Consider the following 25,789-nt stretch of genomic DNA (forward strand, 5'->3'; position numbering starts at 1 on the left):
GCTGTAAAACACTTAAGAAATCTGAAATATTGGCTGGAATCACAAGATGCCTGTCTTTCATTTGCTGTACACCATGTATTTTTCAGAAATGTTTTATGATGAGTATTTAGGTATTCCACGTTGGTGTCTGTAATTACTCTGGCTGCTTCGGTGCTATTTCTGACGGTAGCTGTGATGGTAGCTGCAATGTAAAACTGATATATAGCTCAAATATGCACATTTTTCGAACAAAACATAGATTTATTGAATAACATGTTATAAGACTGTCATCTGATGAAGTTGTTTCTTGGTTAGTTTGGTTGGTTCTTGGTTAGTTAGGTTGGTTTTGTGCATGCTACCTGTGCTGTGAAAAATGTCTGTCCTTTTTTGTATTTGGTGGTGAGCTAACATAAATATACGTGGTGTTTTCGCTGTAAAACATTTTAAAAATCGGACATGTTGGCTGGATTCACAAGATGTTTATCTTTCATATGCTGTATTGGACTTGTTAATGTGTGAAAGTTAAATATTTCTAAAAAATATATTTTTTGAATTTCGCGCCCTGCACTTGAAGTGGCTGTTGTCATATTGCGCCCGGCTTCGGGCTTGCAGCCCAAATAAGTTTTTAAGACCTCCCGTCCCCTTAACACCCCCGTCCCCTTTTGCTCGGACCTGCGGAACTGTGATTTCTGCTCCTTAGACCATGTATCCCATTCCATTCCTGACAGATTCTACAATACCAGTTTACGCAGATCTGTCCGTGAAAGATTACAGCGACACAACCCGTGCCAACTGTCATTTACTCCTGATTATTATTTGACCATGCTGGTCATTTATGAACATTTTGAACATCTTGGCCATGTTCTGTTATAATCTCCACCCGGCACAGCCAGAAGAGGACTGGCCACCCCTCATAGCCTGGTTCCTCTCTAGGTTTCTTCCTAGGTTTTGGCGTTTCTAGGGAGTTTTTCCCAGCCACCGTGCTTCTACACCTGCATTGCTTGCTGTGTTGGGGGTTTAAGGCTGGGTTTCTGTACAGCACTTCGAGATATTAGCTGATGTACGAAGGGCTATATAAAATAAACTTGATTTGATTAGATTTTTAACACAGAACAGTTCCCTTCTGCTTCTGCTCCGTACACAACGTGACGGAATCACAAACACTGGAAAACACGCTTCTCCTGAAATGATCTGGTCGTTGGAAATGGTTTACACCTACAGCACATGCACATAAACAGACAAGTAGATGCACGACTGCCCTCACAAACACACAACCCCCCCCTACTCACTAGGTACTCCTGAAACCAGCCGTAGGGGCCTCAGTACCCTGAAGGCACGGAGAGCTTTCACGTCCAGACCTCCGGGCTTCCCTGGCACGTGGTGGGTCGACGCGGCCTCCCCAGTGGCCTTATGGGTCATCGTCTCCAGGACGACACTGAACAGCCTGGAACACACATCGTCAGCTGAGTTAGACGGCCTACAGTAATATACATCATCATCGCCATCATCATCACCAATAATGTGGTGCACAAGTATAGCCTGGTAGTCAAGTATAGCCTGGTAGTCAAGTATAGCCTGGTAGTCAAGTATAGTCTGGTAGTCAAGTATAGCCTGGTAGTCAAGTATAGCCTGGTAGTCAAGTATAGCCTGGTACTCAAGTATAGTCTGGTAGTCAAGTTTAGCCTGGTATTAAATTATAGCCTGGTAGTCAAGTATAGCCTGGTAGTCAAGTATAGCCTGGTAGTCAAGTATAGCCTGGTGCACAAGTATAGCCTGGTAGTCAAGTATAGCCTGGTAGTAAAGTATAGCCTGGTAGTCAAGTTTAGCCTGGTATTAAATTATAGCCTGGTAGTCAAGTATAGCCTGGTAGTCAAGTATAGCCTGGTAGTCAAGTATAGCCTGGTAGTCAAGTATAGCCTGGTAGTCAAGTATAGCCTGGTGCACAAGTATAGCCTGGTAGTTAAGAATAGCCTGGTAGTCAAGTATAGCCTGGTAGTCAAGTATAGCCTGGTGCACAAGTATAGCCTGGTAGTTAAGAATAGCCTGGTAGTCAAGTATAACCTGGTAGTCAAGTATAGCCTGGTGGTCAAGTATAGCCTGGTGGTCAAGTATAGCCTGGTAGTCAAGTATAGCCTGGTAGTCAAGTATAGCCTGGTAGTCCAGTATAGCCTGGTGGTCAAGTATAGCCTGGTAGTCAAGTATAGCCTGGTAGTCAAGTATAGCCTGGTGGTCAAGTATAGCCTGGTAGTCAAGTATAGACTGGTAGTCAAGTATAGCCTGGTAGTCAAGTATAGCCTGGTGGTCAAGTATAGCCTGGTAGTCAAGTATAGCCTGGTGGTCAAGTATAGCCTGGTGCACAAGTATAGCCTGGTAGTCAAGTATAGCCTGGTAGTCAAGTATAGCCTGGTAGTCAAGTATAGTCTGGTAGTCAAGTATAGTCTGGTAGTCAAGTATAGTCTGGTAGTCAAGTTTAGCCTGGTAGTCAAGTATAGTCTGGTAGTCAAGTTTAGCCTGGTACTCAAGTTTAGCCTGGTATTAAATTATAGCCTGGTAGTCAAGTATAGCCTGGTAGTCAAGTATAGCCTGGTACTCAAGTATAGTCTGGTAGTCAAGTTTAGCCTGGTATTAAATTATAGCCTGGTAGTCAAGTATAGCCTGGTAGTCAAGTATAGCCTGGTAGTCAAGTATAGCCTGGTAGTCAAGTATAGCCTGGTAGTCAAGTATAGCCTGGTAGTCAAGTATAGCCTGGTGCACAAGTATAGCCTGGTAGTTAAGAATAGCCTGGTAGTCAAGTATAACCTGGTAGTCAAGTATAGCCTGGTGGTCAAGTATAGCCTGGTGGTCAAGTATAGCCTGGTAGTCAAGTATAGCCTGGTAGTCAAGTATAGCCTGGTAGTCCAGTATAGCCTGGTGGTCAAGTATAGCCTGGTGGTCAAGTATAGCCTGGTAGTCAAGTATAGCCTGGTAGTCCAGTATAGCCTGGTAGTCAAGTATAGCCTGGTGGTCAAGTATAGCCTGGTAGTCAAGTATAGCCTGGTAGTCAAGTATAGCCTGGTAGTCAAGTATAGCCTGGTGGTCAAGTATAGCCTGGTAGTCAAGTATAGCCTGGTGGTCAAGTATAGCCTGGTAGTCAAGTATAGCCTGGTAGTCAAGTATAGCCTGGTAGTCAAGTATAGCCTGGTGGTCAAGTATAGCCTGGTAGTCAAGTATAGCCTGGTAGTCAAGTATAGTTTGGTGGTCAAGTATAGCCTGGTAGTCAAGTATAGTTTGGTGGTCAAGTATAGCCTGGTAGTCAAGTATAGTTTGGTGGTCAAGTATAGCCTGGTAGTCAAGTATAGTTTGGTGGTCAAGTATAGCCTGGTAGTCAAGTATAGTTTGGTGGTCAAGTATAGTTTGGTGGTCAAGTATAGCCTGGTAGTCGAGTATAGCCTGGTAGTCAAGTATAGCCTGGTAGTCAAGTATAGCCTGGTGGTCAAGTATAACCTGGTGGTCAAGTATAGCCTGGTAGTCAAGTATAGCCTGGTAGTCAAGTATAGCCTGGTAGTCAAGTATAGCCTGGTAGTCAAGTATAGCCTGGTAGTCAAGTATAGCCTGGTGGTCAAGTATAGTTTGGTGGTCAAGTATAGCCTGGTGGTCAAGTATAGCCTGGTAGTCAAGTATAGCCTGGTAGTCAAGTATAGCCTGGTAGTCCAGTATAGCCTGGTAGTCAAGTATAGCCTGGTAGTCCAGTATAGCCTGGTAGTCAAGTATAGCCTGGTGGTCAAGTCAGCTTGTGCTTTTGCCGACACCTTGACATGACACACATCAATGACTTGTCAACAATGGAGGAGTTGTCTACCCCAGACTGAGATCAGGATAGCCTGCTTTATAGGGCCGTATTTTACAATGGTATATTTATTTGTTATTGCTTTGTTGTTGTGCTCTATAGTGTTTTTGCAATTGCAGACTGATTCCCATCAACGTGTATCCACTAAGGAGCTTTAAACCCACTGATAGACAAAGAGAGAGAGAGCGAGAGTGAGAGAGAGAGAGAAAGCGAGAGTGAGAGAGAGAAAGAGAGAGAGAGAGGGAGGAGAAGAGATAGTGAAAGAGCGAGAGACAGAGACAGAGACAGAGACAGAGACAGAGAGACAGAGAGACAGAGAGACAGAGAGAGAGAGAGAGAGAGAGAGAGAGAGAGAGAGAGAGAGAGAGAGAGAGAGAGAGAGAGAGAGAGAGAGAGACAGAGACAGAGACAGAGAGAGAGAGACAGAGAGAGAGAGAGAGAGACGAAAGCCAAGGGAGTCTGGGTCAGATTAAGAGACAAACAGGGACAGGGGATGGAGAAAGAGAGGCAGTGAGAGAGAGGGAAAGGGAGGGGGAGATGGAAAGGGAGGGGGAGAGGGAAAGGGAGTGGGAGAGGGAAATTGAGATAAAGAGAAGGGGAGTGAGGGAGAGAAGAGAGAGAAAGAGAGAAGAGAAAGAGAAAGGGACGGAGGAGGGGAGAGGAGTTTGTGTGCCAGAGACTGCCAGATCATTTTAGATCCAGATTATCCATAAGCAGGAGAGAGAGCAAAAGGGAAGAGATGGAGGAAGTATGGGGGGGTTGGAGGAGAGGAGCAGAGATGGAGGGATGGAGGAGAGGAGGAGAGATGGGGGGTTGGAGGAGAGAAGCAGAGATGGAGGGATGGAGGAGAGGAGGAGAGTTGGGGGGTTGGAGGAGAGGAGCAGAGATGGAGGGATGGAGGAGAGGAGCAGAGATGGAGGGATAGAGGAGAGGAGTAGAGATGGAGGGTTGGAGGAGAGAAGCAGAGATGGAGGGATGGAGGAGAGGAGGAGAGATGGAGAGATGGAGGGATGGAGGAGAGGAGCAGAGTTGGAGGGATGGAGGAGAGGAGCAGCGATGGAGGGATAGAGGAGAGGAGGAGAGATGGAGGGTTGGAGGAGAGGAGCAGAGGTGGAGGGATGGAGGAGAGGAGGAGAGATGGGGTTTGGAGGAGAGGAGCAGAGATGGAGGGTTGGAGGAGAGGAGCAGAGATGGAGGGATAGAGGAGAGGAGGAGAGATGGAGGGTTGGAGGAGAGGAGCAGAGATGGAGGGATGGAGGAGAGGAGGAGAGATGGGGGGTTGGAGGAGAGGAGCAGAGATGGAGAGATAGAGGAGAGGAGGAGAGATGGAGGGATGGAGGAGAGGAGCAGAGTTGGAGGGATGGAGGAGAGGAGGAGAGATGGAGGGTTGGAGGAGAGGAGCAGAGATGGAGGGATGGAGGAGAGGAGGAGAGATGGAGGGTTGGAGGAGAGGAGCAGAGATGGAGGGATGGAGGAGAGGAGCAGCGATGGAGGGATGGAGGAGAGGAGCAGAGTTGGAGGGATGGAGGAGAGGAGCAGAGGTGGAGGGATGGAGGAGAGGAGGAGAGATGGGGGGTTGGAGGAGAGGAGCAGAGATGGAGGGTTGGAGGAGAGGAGCAGATATGGAGGAATAGAGGAGAGGAGGAGAGATGGAGGGTTGGAGGAGAGGAGCAGAGATGGAGGGATGGAGGAGAGGAGGAGAGATGGGGGGTTGGAGGAGAGGAGCAGAGATGGAGAGATAGAGGAGAGGAGGAGAGATGGAGGGATGGAGGAGAGGAGCAGAGTTGGAGGGATGGAGGAGAGGAGGAGAGATGGAGGGTTGGAGGAGAGGAGCAGAGATGGAGGGATGGAGGAGAGGAGGAGAGATGGAGGGTTGGAGGAGAGGAGCAGAGATGGAGGGATGGAGGAGAGGAGCAGCGATGGAGGGATGGAGGAGAGGAGCAGCGATGGAGGGATGGAGGAGAGGAGCAGAGGTGGAGGGATGGAGGAGAGGAGGAGAGATGGGGGGTTGGAGGAGAGGAGCAGAGATGGAGGGTTGGAGGAGAGGAGCAGAGATGGAGGAATAGAGGAGAGGAGGAGAGATGGAGGGTTGGAGGAGAGGAGCAGAGATGGAGGGATGGAGGAGAGGAGGAGAGATGGGGGGTTGGAGGAGAGGAGCAGAGATGGAGAGATAGAGGAGAGGAGGAGAGATGGAGGGATGGAGGAGAGGAGCAGAGTTGGAGGGATGGAGGAGAGGAGGAGAGATGGAGGGTTGGAGGAGAGGAGCAGAGATGGAGGGATGGAGGAGAGGAGGAGAGATGGAGGGTTGGAGGAGAGGAGCAGAGATGGAGGGATGGAGGAGAGGAGCAGAGATGGAGGGATGGAGGAGAGGAGCAGAGTTGGAGGGATGGAGGAGAGGAGCAGAGATGGAGGGATGGAGGAGATGAGCAGAGATGGAGGAATGGAGGAGAGGAAGGAGAGATGGAGGGTTCGAGGAGAGGAGCAGAGATGGAGGAGAGGAGCAGAGATGGAGGGATGGAGGAGAGGAGCAGAGATGGAGGGATGAAGGAGAGATGGAGGGATGGAGGGATGGAGGAGATGAGCAGAGATGGAGGAATGGAGGAGAGGAAGGAGAGATGGAGGGTTCGAGGAGAGGAGCAGAGATGGAGGAGAGGAGCAGAGATGGAGGGATGGAGGAGAGGAGCAGAGATGGAGGGATGAAGGAGAGATGGAGGGATGGAGGAGAGGAGGAGAGATGGAGGGATGGAGGAGAGGAGCAGAGATGGAAGGATGGAGAAGAGGAGCAGAGATGGAGGGATGGAGGAGAGGAGCAGAGATGGAGGGATGAAGGAGAGATTAAGTTAATAAATAAACAAGGTACAGTTAAGGACACAGAAGAGAGATGGAGAGGAGAGATGGAGGAGACATTGAGGAGAGATAGAACATGGGGGGGGGGGGGGGGGAGAAGAAAACCTTAAGAGGTAGTGGACGATTCTAACAATAAGAGTTGGAGCAGGTAAAAGGACCATTCTGTTTTACCCGACGATAACAATAACAAAGTCCAACAAGTTCCATCCGTTGCGAATGTAGGAGCTGGGATGCATCACTAAGCCATACGCCAAAATCTTCAGAAAGGTCTCAATGGTGAAGATAATCAGAAAGACATATTCCACTTGTTCCTGGAGAAAGAAGAGACAGAAGAAAAAAAAAACAATATCAGACGTTATCTCTGTGAATTCAAATCAGACATAATTTCCACCACGCAGGCATGAATAACACAAACATACTTATTTTTGTTAAAGTACGATGAGAGAGTATGCTAAATTACTCAAATGTAAAAAGTGAAATGTTAGTTTTGTCTTTGTGTTCCAATTGATCAAATCCGGCTCAAAAGGACCAGTCTATGGACTCTAGAATGTGTTTGGTATTAGAGGAGAGGACTGTAGAATGTGTTTGGTATTAGAGGAGAGGACTGTAGAATGTGTTTGGTATTAGAGGAGAGGACTCTAGAATGTGTTTGGTATTAGAGGAGAGGACTCTAGAATGTGTTTGGTATTAGAGGAGAGGACTCTAGAATGTGTTTGGTATTAGAGGAGAGGACTCTAGAATGTGTTTGGTATTAGAGGAGAGGACTGTAGAATAAGTTTGGTATTAGAGGAGAGGACTGTAGAATGTGTTTGGTATTAGAGGAGAGGACTCTAGAATGTGTTTGGTATTAGAGGAGAGGACTCTAGAATGTGTTTGGTATTAGAGGAGAGGACTGTAGAATGTGTTTGGTATTAGAGGAGAGGACTCTAGAATAAGTTTGGTATTAGAGGAGAGGACTCTAGAATGTGTTTGGTATTAGAGGAGAGGACTCTAGAATGTGTTTGGTATTAGAGGAGAGGACTGTAGAATGTGTTTGGTATTAGAGGAGAGGACTCTAGAATGTGTTTGGTATTAGAGGAGAGGACTGTAGAATAAGTTTGGTATTAGAGGAGAGGACTGTAGAATGTGTTTGGTATTAGAGGAGAGGACTCTAGAATGTGTTTGGTATTAGAGGAGAGGACTCTAGAATGTGTTTGGTATTAGAGGAGAGGACTGTAGAATGTGTTTGGTATTAGAGGAGAGGACTCTAGAATGTGTTTGGTATTAGAGGAGAGGACTGTAGAATGTGTTTGGTATTAGAGGAGAGGACTCTAGAATGTGTTTGGTATTAGAGGAGAGGACTGTAGAATGTGTTTGGTATTAGAGGAGAGGACTCTAGAATGGGTTTGGTATTAGAGGAGAGGACTCTAGAATGTGTTTGGTATTAGAGGAGAGGACTCTAGAATGGGTTTGGTATTAGAGGAGAGGACTCTAGAATGTGTTTGGTATTAGAGGAGAGGACTGTAGAATACGTTTGGTATTAGAGGAGAGGACTCTAGAATGTGTTTGGTATTAGAGGAGAGGACTCTAGAATGTGTTTGGTATTAGAGGAGAGGACTCTAGAATGTGTTTGGTATTAGAGGAGAGGACTCTAGAATGGGTTTGGTATTAGAGGAGAGGACTCTAGAATGTGTTTGGTATTAGAGGAGAGGACTGTAGAATAAGTTTGGTATTAGAGGAGAGGACTCTATAATGTGTTTGGTATTAGAGGAGAGGACTCTAGAATGTGTTTGGTATTAGAGGAGAGGACTCTAGAATGTGTTTGGTATTAGAGGAGAGGACTAGAATGTGTTTGGTATTAGAGGAGAGGACTCTAGAATGTGTTTGGTATTAGAGGAGAGGACTGTAGAATGTGTTTACTAGTAGACAAAGGAGTTTGTGAGCCTTTCACAGGATTACCAATCTGCCATTATCCCTCTCTCTGTCTCTCCGTAACTCTTTGTCTGGATGGATTGGCACACACACTGCCCAGACCTGAGACACACACACACACTGCCCAGACCTGAGACACACACACACACTCACGGATACATACACACACAGAGACACTGCCTCACACACACACATTGGCCCGGTCTGCTACTACAAACACATATGTGCGCATGCGCACACACACACACACACACACACACACACACACACACACACACACACACACACACACACACACACACACACACACACACTGTCCTCAGCCCAAACCCTTTTCATTCTTACACACATATCACCCTCCAGTACTGTTGCAGCTTTGGTTTCAATTATCACAGAAAGCAAAAGCACAAAATCCTCACGTAAAACCCCCCCAAAATAACCTTTTCAAAGTGCTGTCAGAATGACCACAGTATGAAACAGCACCGTCTAAAACACATCAACACAATGGAAACGGAAATACCTTAATTGTTTGCCTGTTACGGTTGTAATTGTTTTTGTCCGTTTGATCATTGACCACGTTTACGTGTGCACAGTATTCTGGGTAGTAGCTCATATCCTGCAGAAGGTCTTATTCTAGATAAGCTGTTACAACGTACCTATAATATCCTGCTCATAACTACCCCTGTGCCATGAATAAACAGAATATTCATAATTTAAGTATACGGGTTAAAAGGAAGTAGTAATTCAACTCTGGACACGGACTGTAGGCTTATAACCTCTCACACAGTGTAATACAATATTAACTCCTGCAGAATTATGAAACTATACAACAAATGTTAATTTTGTGGAGAGTGGAGAAATATCTCTTTCTTTCATCATATCATGTGTTTGGGTGTGTAACGTGTTACCGTTGACTCTGTTATGCAAGCGGACAATACTTCAACCACAGAAAATATGCATCTAAGACCAACTGAAGTCTTTTCAGAAACGTTTTTTTTGTTGCCGTTTTCTCCGTTTTTTTACATTTCCTTAAAACCGGTTAAAACTGATGATATTTGGACATTTTGAACAGGATCAATCTTTCCCACTGTTTTTGAGTTATTGCGTTTTGTTTTTTACCCGGGTCCCTAAACGAAACAGATAACTTTACCGGTGTTAACTAGATACGAAATGCATTCATTCTATCAACGTAAGACATTATTCTGGTGAGCACTACTTTACGACAGAAGAGAAGCTGTATAGTGTCGTCCTGGAGACGATGACCCATAAGGCCACTGGGGAGGCCGCGTCGACCCACCACGTGCCAGGGAAGCCTGGCGGTCTGGACGTCAAACTCTATGTCGGAAATTATAAGCAGAAACTTCGGGGTGAAAGTAGCCAGTAGTAAATTATAGTAAATTGTGACTCGATTCAGGAAACTAGGCGTCTGTTGCGCATCACTACATCACAGCAGAGGCATTTGAACGTAAACCTTTTTTTTTTGTATTATCAAAATGCGTTTTTTTGGCAGAAATACCTTCTGGAACTTTCATGTGCCTTAATAACAGACTTGTATGCCATCTGTAAATACGAATAAAATTAGCCACAGAAAAAGTCAGCAACTGTAACGGCTGTCGTAGTCGTTCTCCTCCTCAGACGAGGAGGAGCATGGCTCGGACCAAGATGCGGATCGGTAAGTATTCATATTTTAATGGGAAAACAACAAACACTACAAAATACAACAACCAACAAACGTGACTAACCTGAAACAGTCCTGTGTGGCCCAAACACTGACACAGGAACAAACACCCACAAAACACAGGTGAAACCCAGGCTGCCTAAGTATGATTCTCAATCAGGGACAACGATTGACAGCTGTCTCTGATTGAGAATCATACCAGGCGAACACAAAATCCCAACATAGAAAATCAAACCTAGACCAACCCACCCAACTCACGCCCTGACCAACTAAAACAAATACAAAACAAAGGAAAACAGGTCAGGAACGTGAGAGCAACCTTCCCGCTAGCCATGATTGGCTGAGATAATGAGTGGGCTGGACATGCCTAAAGATGCGTTTTGATTGGTCTGCCATGTAGCACACTTCAGTATGTGTAGGTAATCTTTCCTAATGCAGATTATTTTATAAAGATATCATATAGAACTGCATCAGTGTTGCTCTCCACTTCCTGGAGGACCGAGTTTTGAAATCAGTGGAATTAGAGTATGATAGCTAAGGAGATGGAGAACATGCTGGCGTTTGATAGCAAATATGCTGAGGGAGTCGAAAAGAGAACACACAGGAGGCTGTTGTATAAAACACCTGTCTCCGGGATTACATCTTCAAACTAAAGGCAACCATGGCATCCGTGACAGAGAGGGAGAAGCGTCCATCCATGTTTATGGGTAAAAGAGTCTAGCTAGCTACATTTTCAGATATTACACATTTCAAATTTAGTCAGAAAGTCTTTTTCATTTCAAGTTAAAGTGTACTGTTAGCTAGCAAGCTACAAGCTGACGTTAGCTGTCTGGCTCGCTAGCTAACATGACGTGTATGATCTGTGAAGTAAAATTATTTGTATTTCACAGACATTTGCTAGTTATAGCCTAATGTTAGCTAGCTAACATTGAACCTGGTTGGTTAGCTACCTGCAGATTCATGAAGGGTAGTAACATTATGAGTTGGGATTACGGTTCATTGTTTAGCTAGCTAGCTACTGTAGCTACATGTCTAAACAAAAGTCTCCACTATGCAAGTAACTATTTCAAAAGAATGTTCATGATCTCACTATGACAACTGTTGATAGACGTAGCTGGTATTTACGAAAGCTCAACAATATGGTCGGTGTCAGTAAACGTCTGCAAAAACTGTAATTAAATGGTTGCCAGCAGCACAGTTGCAGTCACCAACGCTCTGGACAACATACAAACAGCCTAACCAGCTCTGCTAGAGTGAGTAAAATTGTCAGTGAGCTGTTCTCTCATTTGTGTCTGGAAGTAGCTAGCAAGCTAGCCAACGTTAGCCAGTTAGCTTGGGTGTTTGACTGCTGTTCCTAGGTCAGAAGGCTCAGATCAACCCTACTCCTCAGCCAGAGTGTCCAGTGTGCTCTCTGATCAACCCTACTCCTCAGCCAGAGTGTCCAGTGTGTTCTCAGATCAACCCTACTCCTCAACCAGAGTGTCCAGTGTGTTCTCAGATCAACCCTACTCCTCAGCCAGAGTGTCCAGTGTGCTCTCTGATCAACCCTACTCCTCAGCCAGAGTGTCCAGTGTGTTCTCAGATCAACCCTACTCCTCGGCCAGAGTGTCCGAAAGCGAAACGCTCGGAATTTACGAACCAATCTGTCAGCGCTTTGAATTTACGAACGCCCAGAGCACACTCCGGCACTCCAGATTGAATTTACAAACACAACCGTACTATAAACCAGCCTTTAGTCTGGAAATCTTTGGTTGTTTAGTACATGGCCTCACATGGGAATCGTTAAAGAGATGGGTGGGGCTAAAGCTGAGGGAACGATGCTGAAAAGACAAAGAAGAGCTCTCCAGGAGGTGACATTTTCTTAAAAGTGGAGTTACAAATGTATCAACTTTCAAAGCAGAATTACTTTCTTATTGTTCCTCAACTGTAGTGTATGATGTACCATTTAATAGCTCTGAGTACCACCAGTCTTCTGCATGGTGTAGGTACCACCAGCCTCCTGCAGTGTGTAGGTACCACCAGTCTCATGTAGTGTGTAGGTACCACCAGCCTCCTGCGGTGTGTAGGTACCACCAGCCTCCTGCGGTGTGTAGGTACCACCAGCCTCCTGCAGTGTGTAGGTACCACCAGTCTCCTGCGGTGTGTAGGTACCACCAGTCTCCTGCAGTGTGTAGGTACCACCAGTCTCCTGTGGTGTGTAGGTACCACCAGTCTCCTCTGGTGTGTAGGTACCACCAGTCTCCTGCAGTGTGTAGGTACCAAAAAGTCTCCTGCGGTGTGTAGGTACTACCAGCCTCCTGCGTCTGGGCCGGCAGCCCTGCGAGGGTTAGCGCGCTTAAATGTCTTACTCTCGTCGATCATGGAGAACAAAAGCCCACAATCCGTGGGTGCGGGCTGTGTCAGTGGCACTGTGTTATCCTCAAAGCGGGCGAAGAAGGTGTTTAGCTCGTCCGAGAGCAAGATGTCGGTCTCCGTGACGTGGCTGGTTTTCCCTTTGTAATCCGTGATTGTCTGGAGTCCCTACCACATAAGTCTCGTGTCTGAGCCGTTGAATTGAGATCCACTTTGTCTCTGTACTGACGGTTAGCCTGTTTGATTGCCTTATGCAGTGTAAAACTGCACTGTATATTCACAGTCACCTTGCCGTGGTTAAATTAGGTGGATCACGCTTTCATTTTTGTGCGAATGCTGCCATCTATCCATGTTTTTTGGTTTAGGTAGGTTTTAATAGTCACAGTGGGAACAATATCCCCTATACACTTCCTGATGAACTCAGTCACCGTGTCCGTGTTATTCTCAGAGGCAACATATCCAAGTCCGAGTGATCAAAACAATCTTGAGGCATGGATTCCGATTGGGAAAACAAAGTCGTGATCTGATTTGCCGAATGGGAGGGCGGGGAAGGGCCTTGTAGCCAGAAGAGAGACTAACAATGGTCCAGAGTTTTTGAAGCACGAGTACTATAGGCAATGTCTTGATAGAACGTCGGTAGCGTTTTCCTCAAATTTATTAAAATCCCCAGGCACAATATATGGGGCCTCAGGATATGTGGTTCCCAGTTGGCACAAAGTCCAGTGCAGTTCCTTGAGGGCCGCCGTGGTATCGGCTTGAGGGGGAATATATATACTGCTGTAACTATAACCGAAGAGAATTCTCTTGGGGAGGTAATACAGTCAACATTTGATTGTGAGGTCGGGTTAACAAAAGGACTTGAGTTTCTGTATGTTATCACAATCACACCATGAGTAGTTAATCATGAGACATACACTCCCGCCTTTCTTCTTCCCGGAGAGTTCTTTATTCCTGTCTGCGCGATGTACTGAGAACCCAGCTGGCTGTATGGACAGGGACAGTATATCCTGAGAGAGCCATGATTCTGTGAAACAGAGTATGTTACAGTCCCTGACATCTCTCTGGAAGGAGATCCTCGCCCTGAGCTCCTCTACTTTATTGTCCAGGGACTGAACATTAGCGAGTAATATACTCGGAAGCGGTGGATGGTGTGCACGCCTCCTGAGTCGGACTATAAATCCACTCCGAATACGTCTTCTCCGCCGACGGCGTCTTGGAGCAGCCTCTGGGATAAATTCAATTGCCCTGGGAGGTACAAAGAAAGGATCCAATTCGGGAAAGTCGTATTTCTGGTCGTAATGCTGGTAAGTTACCGCCGCTCTGATATCCAAAAGTTATTTCCGGCTGTATGTAATAACACACAAAAAACTTAATGGGATAATGATGTAAGAAATAATCCACAAAAAAAAAAATACTTCAAAGCTAGAAGCAGAGCTGCCATGTCTGTCGACACCATCTAGACTGAAATGTTTCCCAACAATGCAGATTTTTTTTTTAATTATAGTGACAAGAAAAAATATATTTGATTTATGGTATCAAACAAAATGTATTACAATAATTCACGGTTCTTGGCATTGTGAGACTTCCTCCATGGCTTTGTGAGACCGTCCGAGGCTTCGTGAAACCGTCTGTGGCCAAAGACAGTCTCACAAAGCCATGGACAGTCCTGATTGCTTGTTTTTCATTTTGATACCAAAACAACCTTTTGATACCAAAACAAACTTATGAGAATAATTCACCGATCATGGTTTTGTGAGAACGTCCATTGCAAAAAAAATTGCCAAAGACATTGTCAAAAAAACCTGGACATTCTCAAAGCCAAGGACGGTGAATTATTCTAATACGTTTGTTTCGTAAACAAAATGAAAAACAAGCAATCTGTTTAATTTTTAAACAACAATATTTAAATAGGATGGGGTCAGAAGCATGATATCATAAATCTTATCTCTCGTTCCATGAGCACAAGCCACTGTGTCCTAAATGTCTTCAAGCATAACATTTGCATACAAAATATTAGGCTCTTGTGTCAAGACAATTGGATCATTGTCTACAAGGCATTCTCAACAATCAAGATACATCAGCCGTTGATATACGGGCGGCAGGTAGTTTAGTGGTTAGAGCGTTGGACTAGTAACCGAAAGGTTGCAAGATCAAATCCCTGACCTGACAAGGTAAAACTCTATCGTTCTGCCCCTGAATAAGGCAGTTAACCCAGGCCGTCATTGAAAATAAGAATTTGTTCTTAATCGGAGCTGACTTGCCTCGTTAAATAAACAAACAAATGGCATTACAGGATGTCTGAATAGTTTGAAGTAGCTTGCTATTGGTAGGCTATCGGAGAGCTCTTTGAAAATGGCGATGGATAGCCTACTTGTACAAGCTAAATAAAGTATACAGGTATGTAAATCATGGAAAAAGACACACCTATGTGAAGCTCCTCAACCAGCTCTGACTGAGAAGAGGCTATGCTTAAAACCTGTTGAGGATAGAGGGCGCTATTTACACTTTGGGGGAAAATCGTGCCCAATTTAAACGGCCTCGTACTCTATTCTTGCTCGTACAATATGCATATTATTATTACTATTGGATGGAAAACACTCTCAAGTTTCTAAAACCGTTTGAATTATATCTGTGAGTAAAACAGAACTTATTTTGCAGCATACTTCCTGTCAGAAAGTGAAAATCTAATCGAGGCTCTGTTCCAGGGCCTCCCTATCATTTTGCTTGAGATTTGTGACTATACATGCACTTCATACGCCTTCCACTAGATGTCAATAGGCTGTGAGAGGTGAAATGGGGTCTCAATCTCTTTCTATGGTCAAAAGAGAGAGCTTGGAATGACATGACCCCAGAATTCGTTTGTTCAGGAAGCGCATAAAGGTCACCAGTATTTGCTTCTGAAAAGCAATCGTTATAGACGTCTTATATCTCCGGCTTTGATTTTATTTGATAAATGTGAAGATATCATCGTAAAGTATGTTTTTTCAATATAGTTTTATTAGATTATTGAAATTTTTTCGGGACGTTAGACGTGTTGCGTTCTTTGCGTTTGTGAAGATGGACAGCTTAGTGCCGCTTGGCTAGTTTTGCTTGCTAATTCAAGAGGGAAAAAGGCCATTCTAAAACCAAACAACGATTGTTCCCGACAAAGGACCCCTTGTACAACATTCTGATGGAAGATCATCAAAAGTAGGACCCATTTTATGATGCTATTTCATATATCTGTCGAACATGTGTACTATTAGGTAGCGCCCAGATTTTGGGCACGCTCTCGCTATAACGTAAGCTGGATGTCGTAATGAAGTTATTTTTAGAATTCTATCACGGCGATTGCATTAAGAACTAGTGTATCTATCATTTCCTATACAACATGTATTTTTTTGTCATGTTTATGAATAGTATTTTGGTCAGAATAGGTGAGTTTTAGAAAAATACCCACACATTCTGGGAAAAAGATGCTACGTTAGCACAATGTATAACCACTGATTTCAGCTCTAAATATGCACATTTTCGAACAAAACATAAGTGTATGTATAACCTGATGTTATAGGACTGTCATCTGATGAAGCTTATCAAGGTTAGTCAAAAATTATATATCTTTTGCTGGTTTGTTACGATCGCTAACTTTTGCTGCTGGTAAATGGCTTGTGTTTCTGGCCATTGTGGTAAGCTAATATAATGCTATATTGTGTTTTCGCTGTAAAACACTTAAAAAATCTGAAATATTGGCTGGATTCACAAGATGCTTGTCTTTCATTTGCTGTACACCATTCATTTTTCAGAAATGTTTTATGATGAGTATTTAAGTATTCCACGTTGGTCTCTAAAATTACTCTGGCTGCTTCGGTGCTATTTGTGACGGTAGCTGTGATGGTAACTGCAATGTAAAACTGATTTATAGCTCAAATATGCAAATTTTTCTAACAAAACATAGATTTATTGTGTAACATGTTGTAAGACTGTCATCTGATGAAGTTGTTTCTTGGTTAGTTTGGTTGGTCCTTGGTTAGGTTGGTTTTGTGCATGCTACCTGCGCTGTGAAAGAAATGTCTGTGCTTTTTTGTATTTGGTGGTGAGCTAACATAAATATACGTGGTGTTTTCGCTGTAAAACATTTTAAAAATCGGACATGTTGACTGGATTCACAAGATGTTTATCTTTTATTTGCTGTATTGGACTTGTTAATGTGTGAAAGTTAAATATTTCTCAAAAATATTTTTTTAATTTCGCGCTCTGCCTTTTCAGTGGAATGTGGGAGGAGTTCCGCTAGCGGAACCCCGGGGCTAGACAGGTTAATCCAATTTATTCTAAATTGGGGGAAAAGCAATCGTTTTTTTTTATGTTTACGAGGTTCACTGGCACGTCTCTGATTCCGTGGGGACCGTGCGTCACGGCTGGATAGGCTGCTCTCAAAATCCACGTCATTACCAACTGCGTCACCGTTAAGACCAGCGTTTTGGTCTCTCTTATCAAATATATGTAGTTGCACTGACCGAAATGAGCACATTGGTACATGTTTTTAAAGACCCGTCCTAGCCTCAGCCCTAGACCCAGTCCCAGCACCAGCCCCAGCCTCAGCCCTAGACCAAGTCCCAGCCCTAGACCCAGTCCCAGCCCCAGCACCAGCCCCAGCCCCAGCCCTAGACCCAGCCCCAGCCTCAGCACTAGCCCCAGCCTCAGCACCAGCCCCAGTCCCTGTCCCAGCCTCAGCCCTAGACCCAGCCCCAGCCTCAGTCCTAGACCCAGTCCCAGCCCTAGACCCAGTCCCAGTCCCAGCCCCAGCCTTAGCACCAGCCCCAGCCTCAGCCCTAGACCCAGTCCCAATCCGAGTCCCAGCCTTAGCACCAGCCCCAGTCCCAGTCCGAGACCCTGTCCCAGTCCCTGTCCCTGTCCCTGTCCCTGTCCCAGCCTCAGCCTCAGCCTCAGCCCCAGCCCCAGTCCCAGTCCCTGCCCCAGTCCCTGCCCCAGTCCCAGCCCCAGCCCCAGCCCCAGTCCCAGCCCCAGTCCCAGCCCCAACCTCAGCACCAGCCCCAGTCCCTGTCCCAGCCCCTGTCCCAGCCCCTGTCCCAGTCCCAGCCCCAGTCCCAGCCCCAGTCCCAGCCCCAGTCCCAGCCTCAGCACCAGTCTCAGCCCCAGTACCTGTCCCAGCCCCTGTCCCTGTCTCAGCCCCAGCCCCAGCCCCAATCCCAGTCCCAGTCCCAGTCCCAGTCCCTGTCCCAGCCTCAGCCCCAGTCTCAGCCTCAGCCTTAGCCCCAGCCCCTGTCTCTGTCCCTGTCCCTGTCCCTGTCCCAGCCTCAGCCTCATCCCCAGCCTCAGCCTTAGCCCCAGTCCCTGTCCCTGTCCCAGTCTCAGCCCCAGCCTTAGCCCCAGCCCCTGTCCCTGTCCCAGTCCCAGCCCCAGCCTCAGCCCCAGCCTTAGCCCCAGCCCCTGTCCCTGTCGCTGTCCCAGTCTCAGCCCCAGCCCTAACCTCTGCCCCTACACTATCCAAATGTGTTTATACTACTCATCACACACACTATTGTGAGGAGAGGGGGGGGGGAGAAAGAGAGAGCGAAATAGCACGAAAGACTGTGGGGGGGTAGGGATGGAGGGATGGAGGGATGGAGAGAGTGAAGGGGGGAGGAGACATGGAGGAGAGAGTGAAGGGGGGAGGAGACAGGGAGGAGAGAGAGAGTAAGCTGCTTATCAGGACATAGAGCATTTAGAGCTGTCAAACGAACAGTGACTCTCTGTCTCTATGTCAAACGAACAGAGAGTATCTCTGTCTCTCTGTCCAACGAACAGACAGTATCTCTATCTCTCTGTCAAACGAACAGACAGTATCTCTGTCTCTCTGTCAAACGAACAGACAGTATCTCTGTCTCTCTGTCAAACGAACAGACAGTATCTCTGTCTCTCTGCCAAACAAACAAGAAGTCTCTCTGTCTCTCTGTCAAACGAACAGACAGTCTCTCTTTCTCTCTGTCAAACGAACAGACAGTCTAGTCTCTCTGTCTCTCTGTCAAACGAACAAGAAGTCTCTCTGTCTCTCTGTCAAACGAACAAGAAGTCTCTCTGTCTCTCTGTCAAACGAACAAGAAGTCTCCCTGTCTCTCTGCCAAACGAACAGAGTCTCTCTGTCTCTCTGTCAAACGAACAAGAAGTCTCTCTGTCTCTCTGTCAAACGAACAAGAAGTCTCTCTGTCTCTCTGTCAAACGAACATAGAGTCTCTCTGTCTCTCTGCCAAACGAACAGACAGTCTCTCTGCCAAACTAACAGACAGTATCTCTGCCAAACTAACAGACAGTATCTCTGCCAAACTAACAGACAGTATCTCTGCCAAACTAACAGACAGTATCTCTGCCAAACTAACAGACAGTATCTCTGCCAAACAAACAGACTTTCTCTCTGTCTCTGTCAAATGAACAGACAGTCTGTCTCACTGTCTCTCTGCCAAATGAACAGAGAGTCTCTCCGGCAAACGAACATACAGTCTCTCTGTCTCTCTGCCAGATGAACAGAGAGTCTCTCCGGCAAACGAACATACAGTCTCTCTGTCTCTCTGCCAAATGAACAGAGAGTCTCTCCGGCAAACGAACATACAGTCTCTCTGTCTCTCTGCCAGATGAACAGAGAGTCTCTCCGGCAAACGAACATACAGTCTCTCTGTCTCTCTGCCAGATGAACAGAGAGTCTCTCCGGCAAACGAACATACAGTCTCTCTGTCTCTCTGCCAGATGAACAGAGAGTCTCTCCGGCAAACGAACATACAGTCTCTCTGTCTCTCTGCCAGATGAACAGACAGTCTCACTCACTCTCCCTCTCCCTTGCAACCTCCCTTCTCTCACAACCCTCACCCCTCTCTCTCTCCCCCCCAACCGCCCTCTTTTCAATTCCCTCTCTTTATCCCCATCGTTCTGTCCAACCCTCATCATCCCGCAGGATGATGCGGGACACATACAATCATTATTGGAAGGTGCAGTGTCATCCCACCGGGGAACGCACCGGTTGAGTCAACATTGTTTCCACATCGAACCACAACGTGACCGGTGTTATGATTCTGACAGATACATAAGAAGTTACTCAACTCATTGTCCACACACACACACACACACACACACACACACACACACACACACACACACACACACACACACACACACACACACACACACACACACACACACACACACACACACACACACACACACACACACACACACACACACACACACACACACACACACACACACACACACCAGGGCAGTAGAGTTAGGGTTCTATCTATGGAGACGTGTTGATCAGTTTCATTGAAAAAAGGGCAACTGTTCTGCTGAAGCTCTCGGCACACGTCGTCCATTCACTGTATTGCATTGGCAGTGGTGGCACACGTCGTCCATTCACTGTATTGCATTGGCAGTGGTGGCACACGTCGTCCATTCACTGTATTGCATTGGCAGTGGTGGCACACGTCGTCCATTCACTGTATTGCATTGGCAGTGGTGGCACACGTCGTCCATTCACTGTATTGCATTGACAGTGGTTGCACACGTCGTCCATTCACTGTATTGCATTGGCAGTGGTGGCACACGTCGTCCATTCACTGTATTGCATTGGCAGTGGTTGCACACGTCGTCCATTCACTGTATTGCATTGGCAGTGGTGGCACACGTCGTCCATTCACTGTATTGCATTGGCAGTGGTGGCACACGTCGTCCATTCACTGTATTGCATTGGCAGTGGTTGCACACGTCGTCCATTCACTGTATTGCATTGGCAGTGGTGGCACACGTCGTCCATTCACTGTATTGCATTGGCAGTGGTGGCACACGTCGTCCATTCACTGTATTGCATTGGCAGTGGTGGCACACGTCGTCCATTCACTGTATTGCATTGGCAGTGGTGGCACACGTCGTCCATTCACTGTATTGCATTGGCAGTGGTGGCACACGTCGTCCATTCACTGTATTGCATTGGCAGTGGTGGCACACGTCGTCCATTCACTGTATTGCATTGGCAGTGGTGGCACACGTCGTCCATTCACTGTATTGCATTGGCAGTGGTGGCACACGTCGTCCATTCACTGTATTGCATTGGCAGTGGTGGCACACGTCGTCCATTCACTGTATTGCATTGGCAGTGGTGGCACACGTCGTCCATTCACTGTATTGCATTGGCAGTGGTGGCACACGTCGTCCATTCACTGTATTGCATTGGCAGTGGTGGCAGTTGTCCATGGTGCTGAATCCCAGTCAACTCAAGGAGTCCTTGTTAAAAGTTTACTAAAAAGGTTCAGTTCTGAATCGCCAGAAACCCTCAGCGACATCCAGAAAAACTCTTAAAGGGGCAATCTGCAATTGTTACACACCTCTTCAGACTTATAAATTAATGATATAAAAGCCTTAGAACACCTACTCATTCAAGGGTTTTTCTTTATTTTTTACTATTTTCTACATTGTAGAATAATAGTGAAGACATCAAAACCATGAAATAACACATATGGAATCATGTAGTAACCAAAACAAGTGTTAAACAATACAAAATATATTTTATATTTGAGATTCTTCAAATAGCCATCCTTTGCATTGATGACAGCTTTGCACAATCTTGGAATTCTCTCAACCAGTTTCATGAGGTAGTCACCTGGAATGCATTTCAATTAACAGTTATATCATTAAATTAATGATATATATATCCATTAATTCTTGAAGAATAAAACTTTTTTTAATGCCTTATGCGCGTAGTTCAACTGTCACACCCCGTCCAAACCCAATATATAAAGCTTGTTTAACTAAATGTAAACAAACACTGTATAGCCTCAAAACATGTTTAAATTATAAAATTGATATCATGGATGGTCCGGTCTTGCATCCATAGCTCGGACTATGAATTTGAGAGTGGTTACATTTCTCCAAGCCCATCCCCTTTTACCAAAACAGAGGCGGATGACCGCTCGCTTTGTTAATCTTTGAACTTCTGATTGGCCCTTTAAATGGTACCTTTTCATTTATTTATTTCTATGTACTGCAGATACTTCATTGTAATTCAGCCTGCATCACTACCATTACCATTAAGGTCAACCAGCTCAGACGGACCACAACAAGGCTTGGACATGCATTCTAATTAGTGTGATGTAGTTCGTTGTTTGTTGTTAGGGTCTTCAAGCAGGATCTGTCTGGTTGGTAGGGTCTTTAAGCAGGATCTGTCTGGTTGTTAGGGTCTTTAAGCTGGATCTGTCTGGTTGTTAGGGTCTTTAAGCAGGATCTGTCTGGTTGTTAGGGTCTTTAAGCAGGATGTTAGAGCTTGTAAAACCAAATACTCTGTCAGTTGGCCAAATACCATAGTAATGCTAGGACTGATGAAATACCATAGTAATACAGACAAGACCATAGTAACACAGACAACGCCATAGTAACACACAGAGAATGCCATAGTAACACAGATAGTACCATAGTAACACAGATAATACCATAGTAACACAGATAATACCATAGTAACACAGATAATACCATAGTAACACAGAGAATGCCATAGTAACACAGAGAATACCATAGTAACACAGAGAATACCATATTAACACATAATACCATAGTAACACAGAGAACACCATAGTAACACAGCCATCACCATAGTAACACAGCGAATACCATAGTAACACAGACATCACCATAGTAACACATAATACCATAGTAACACATAATACCATAGTAACACATAATATCATAGTAACACAGATAATACCATAGTAACACAGAGAACACCATAGTAACACAGCCATCACCATAGTAACACAGCGAATACCATAGTAACACAGACATCACCATAGTAACACATAATACCATAGTAACACATAATACCATAGTAACACAGAGAACACCATAGATTCCAAGAACACAGGATGAGATGTTACTATCCTTTGTGCAAGCACTTCCAAGAGTTCATGAACAGTGAGACTGGTGAAATTTGGGGAGCGCATCGTCAGTAGTGTACCTTTGGTTCCTAGGGTGTTTCGGCCTTTCACACTATACACCCTCCCCAAAGGCGGCCAGCGACAGGGTGATCAATCCTACGCTTGCGTCCCATTCCCAATTAGTCATAGGTGTTGCCTTGTTGTTGATAGCCAACATCCCATGGGACTATGCATGGCAGGGGCGTCTTCCTCCCTGAGTCAAGCATTGTTGACCGCATACCTCCTGGCCCTCTCACTTCGGGGCCCAGCTGGGGTCTTTCCTCTTCATCCAGAGCCATTGACTGCTGCCTTCTGCCGCCTCTGATGCAGCTTTGATTGCCGAACGCTGGCTCTGGCCCTTAATTCCCAGGTCTCTAAGCAGTCTGGTTGTAGATGTTGCCACAAAACCTCTGCAGCCCACCTCCACTGGTCGGACCTCTGTGTTCCAGCCATGATGCCGTGCTTCGGCAGCTAGATCAGCATAGCGCAGATGTTTTCGCTCATAAGCCTCATCTACTGAGTCCTCCCAGGGTACTGTGATAGTAACACAGATAATACCATAGTAACACATAATACCATAGTAACACATAATATCATAGTAACACAGATAATACCATAGTAACACATAATACCATAGTAACACATACTAACATAGTAACACAGAGAACACCATAGTAACACATAATACCATAGTAACACATACTAACATAGTAACACAGAGAACACCATAGTAACACATAATACCATAGTAACACATACTAACATAGTAACACAGAGAACACCATAGTAACACATAATACCATAGTAACACATACTAACATAGTAACACATAATGCCATAGTAACACAGAGAATACCATAGTAACACAGACATCCCCATAGTAACACAGACATCACCATAGTAATGGGCTGATGGAGAGAACGATTACAATCTTTTTATCGGATCAAATCTGAAGGAAGCACTCCGAGCGATTATAATCTCCTGGGGTGGCACGGCATGGGCTGTGTGTCAGGCCAGCGGCATATATAATACACACGCTGCTGCCGTCACGCTGGATAACCGCCAGGACACAGAATGAGCCATTTGACAGAAGAATTATACTCATAACATGAATCTTATGCACATTCAACCCCTTCCAGTCCTGACGGAATAGAAAACCATTTCCCCCTCTCTCTCTCTGTTTTGTGTCACACAATGTTCAGTTGAACTCAGTCCAAGATGGGACCAATGTTCAGTTGAACTCGGTCCCAGATGGGACCAATGTTCAGTTGAACTCAGTCCAAGATGGGACCAATGTTCAGTTGAACTCAGTCCAAGATGGGACCAATGTTCAGTTGAACTCAGTCCAAGATGGGACCAATGTTCAGTTGAACTCAGTCCCGGGACCATTTTGTCATACTGCATCTCACGAGTGCTAAATTATCACTGGATAAAAGTGGTTGTAAAACAGCAGCGTCACTCTTCTGGTAAATTAAGGAATAAGAGTCATTCTCCTCACATACCTTATGCCCTTTCCACAATACTGAGCCAATCCAAGCCAGACCAAGCTGTACTGTGCTGGCCCTGTTACACACTATTGTGTGTTCTGTTCTTGAAAGGACAAAGGAAGCACAGTAGGGTCTGGGTCGGCAAAATAGTATGACATGGGTCAGTACATATTGTCTACAGAGTGATGTTTGATCAGAAGGAACCACATTTGATCTACTAAACAGTACTGGCATCCAGGGACCAGAAATTGGTCTGGGTATTTCCAAAACACCGGCCTGTGTTTCCCTTGAGGCCCCCGAGTCGGCCTGTGTTTCCCTTGAGGCCCCCGAGTCGGCCTGTGTTTCCCTTGAGGCCCCCGAGTCGGCCTGTATTTTCCCTTGAGGCCCCCACACCGGCCTGTATTTTCCCTTGAGGCCCCCACACCGGCCTGTGTTTCCCTTGAGGCCCCCGAGTCGGCCTGTGTTTCCCTTGAGGCCCCCACACCGGCCTGTATTTTCCTCGAGGCTCCCCATTATTAGCTAAATAATGATCATTTTGAGCAACAGAAAAAAAGATTTAGACTGGCCCACTGGGCTTAAAATGGATCAGCCCATCTGGCATTTGCCAGAATTGTCCTATGGCCAGTCCACCCCTGCTGGCATCAGTGACAAGGCAGCACCTGTGACCTCTTTAGGGTCACTGTGTAACATACATTATACTGCAATCTATGTTTCCGTGTTGTGTTATTGGCAAAACAATGTTTCGACCTCTCAGGTCTTCCTCAGGACTCTGTCAGTCATCGGTCAGCGTCACATCCCTGGCAGCCTACCTACCTACCTACCTACCTGCCTGCCTGCCTGCCTACCTGCCTGCCTGCCTACCTGCCTGCCTTCCTGCCTACCTACCTGCCTTCAACTGTGAGAGACGGAATCTAAAACAAAAATCCAGAAAATCACATTGTATGATTTTTAAGTAATTAATTTGCATTTTATTGTATGACATAAGTATTTGATCACCTACCAACCAGTAAGAATTCCGGCTCTCACAGACCTGTTAGTTTTTCTTTAAGAAGCCCTCCTGTTCTCCACTCATTACCTGTATTAACTGTACCTGTTTGAAATCGTTACCTGTATAAAAGACACCTGTCCACACACTCAATCAAACAGACTCCAACCTCTCCACAATGGCCAAGACCACAGAGCTGTGTAAGGACATCAGGGATAAAATTGTAGACCTGCACAAGGCTGGGATGGGCTACAGGACAATAGGCAAGCAGCTTGGTGAGAAGGCAACAACTGTTGGCGCATTTATTAGAAAATGGAAGAAGTTCAAGATGACGGTCAATCACCCTCGGTTTGGGGCTCCATGTAAGATCTCACCTCGTGGGGCATCAATGATCATGAGGAAGGTGAGGGATCAGCCCAGAACTACACGGCAGGACCTGGTCAATGACCTGAACATTCTATGGCAGCCATGTTTGCTCCCATTAACATTACATGAGGAATATTTCACAATGCCATTATTATTTAACATAATGTCTAGAATTAGAACGATATTTAAAATTCTAAAAGTTGTCTCTTTAAATATAGGGCTCTGGTCGTCCATCCCTCCCTCCCTCTCCAGTGCCACACTGTCTGATGGTTACAGAGGGAAAACCCTTCTCTTTGCAAAACAACAGACGTAGGAAACTCCCTGTTAGAATCAGGCCTGTCCTTCCATCCATACCTCCATCCCTCCATCCATTTGTCCATTAACAGGAGATGCCTATACTGTTTGGGTTCTCTAGTGTTACAGCTGACT

At 45.7% G+C, this 25,789-nt stretch overlaps 1 protein-coding gene across 1 annotated transcript in view; it reads right to left on the reverse strand.

The window, feature by feature from the left end:
* LOC139557905 (voltage-dependent L-type calcium channel subunit alpha-1D-like) overlaps window positions 1-25,789 on the reverse strand; it is a 203,165-nt gene that overhangs the window by 142,282 nt on the left and 35,094 nt on the right. Inside the window, exons 4-5 of the mRNA XM_071373234.1 lie at window positions 6,824-6,963; window positions 1,269-1,423 (exon numbers count right to left, since the gene is read on the reverse strand). Coding sequence (XP_071229335.1) covers window positions 1,269-1,423; window positions 6,824-6,963 — 295 coding nt within the window. The remainder of the gene's footprint in view (window positions 1-1,268; window positions 1,424-6,823; window positions 6,964-25,789) is intronic.

Source organism: Salvelinus alpinus, chromosome 28, assembly GCF_045679555.1.
Source record: "Salvelinus alpinus chromosome 28, SLU_Salpinus.1, whole genome shotgun sequence".
Classification (NCBI taxonomy): Eukaryota; Metazoa; Chordata; class Actinopteri; order Salmoniformes; family Salmonidae; genus Salvelinus; species Salvelinus alpinus.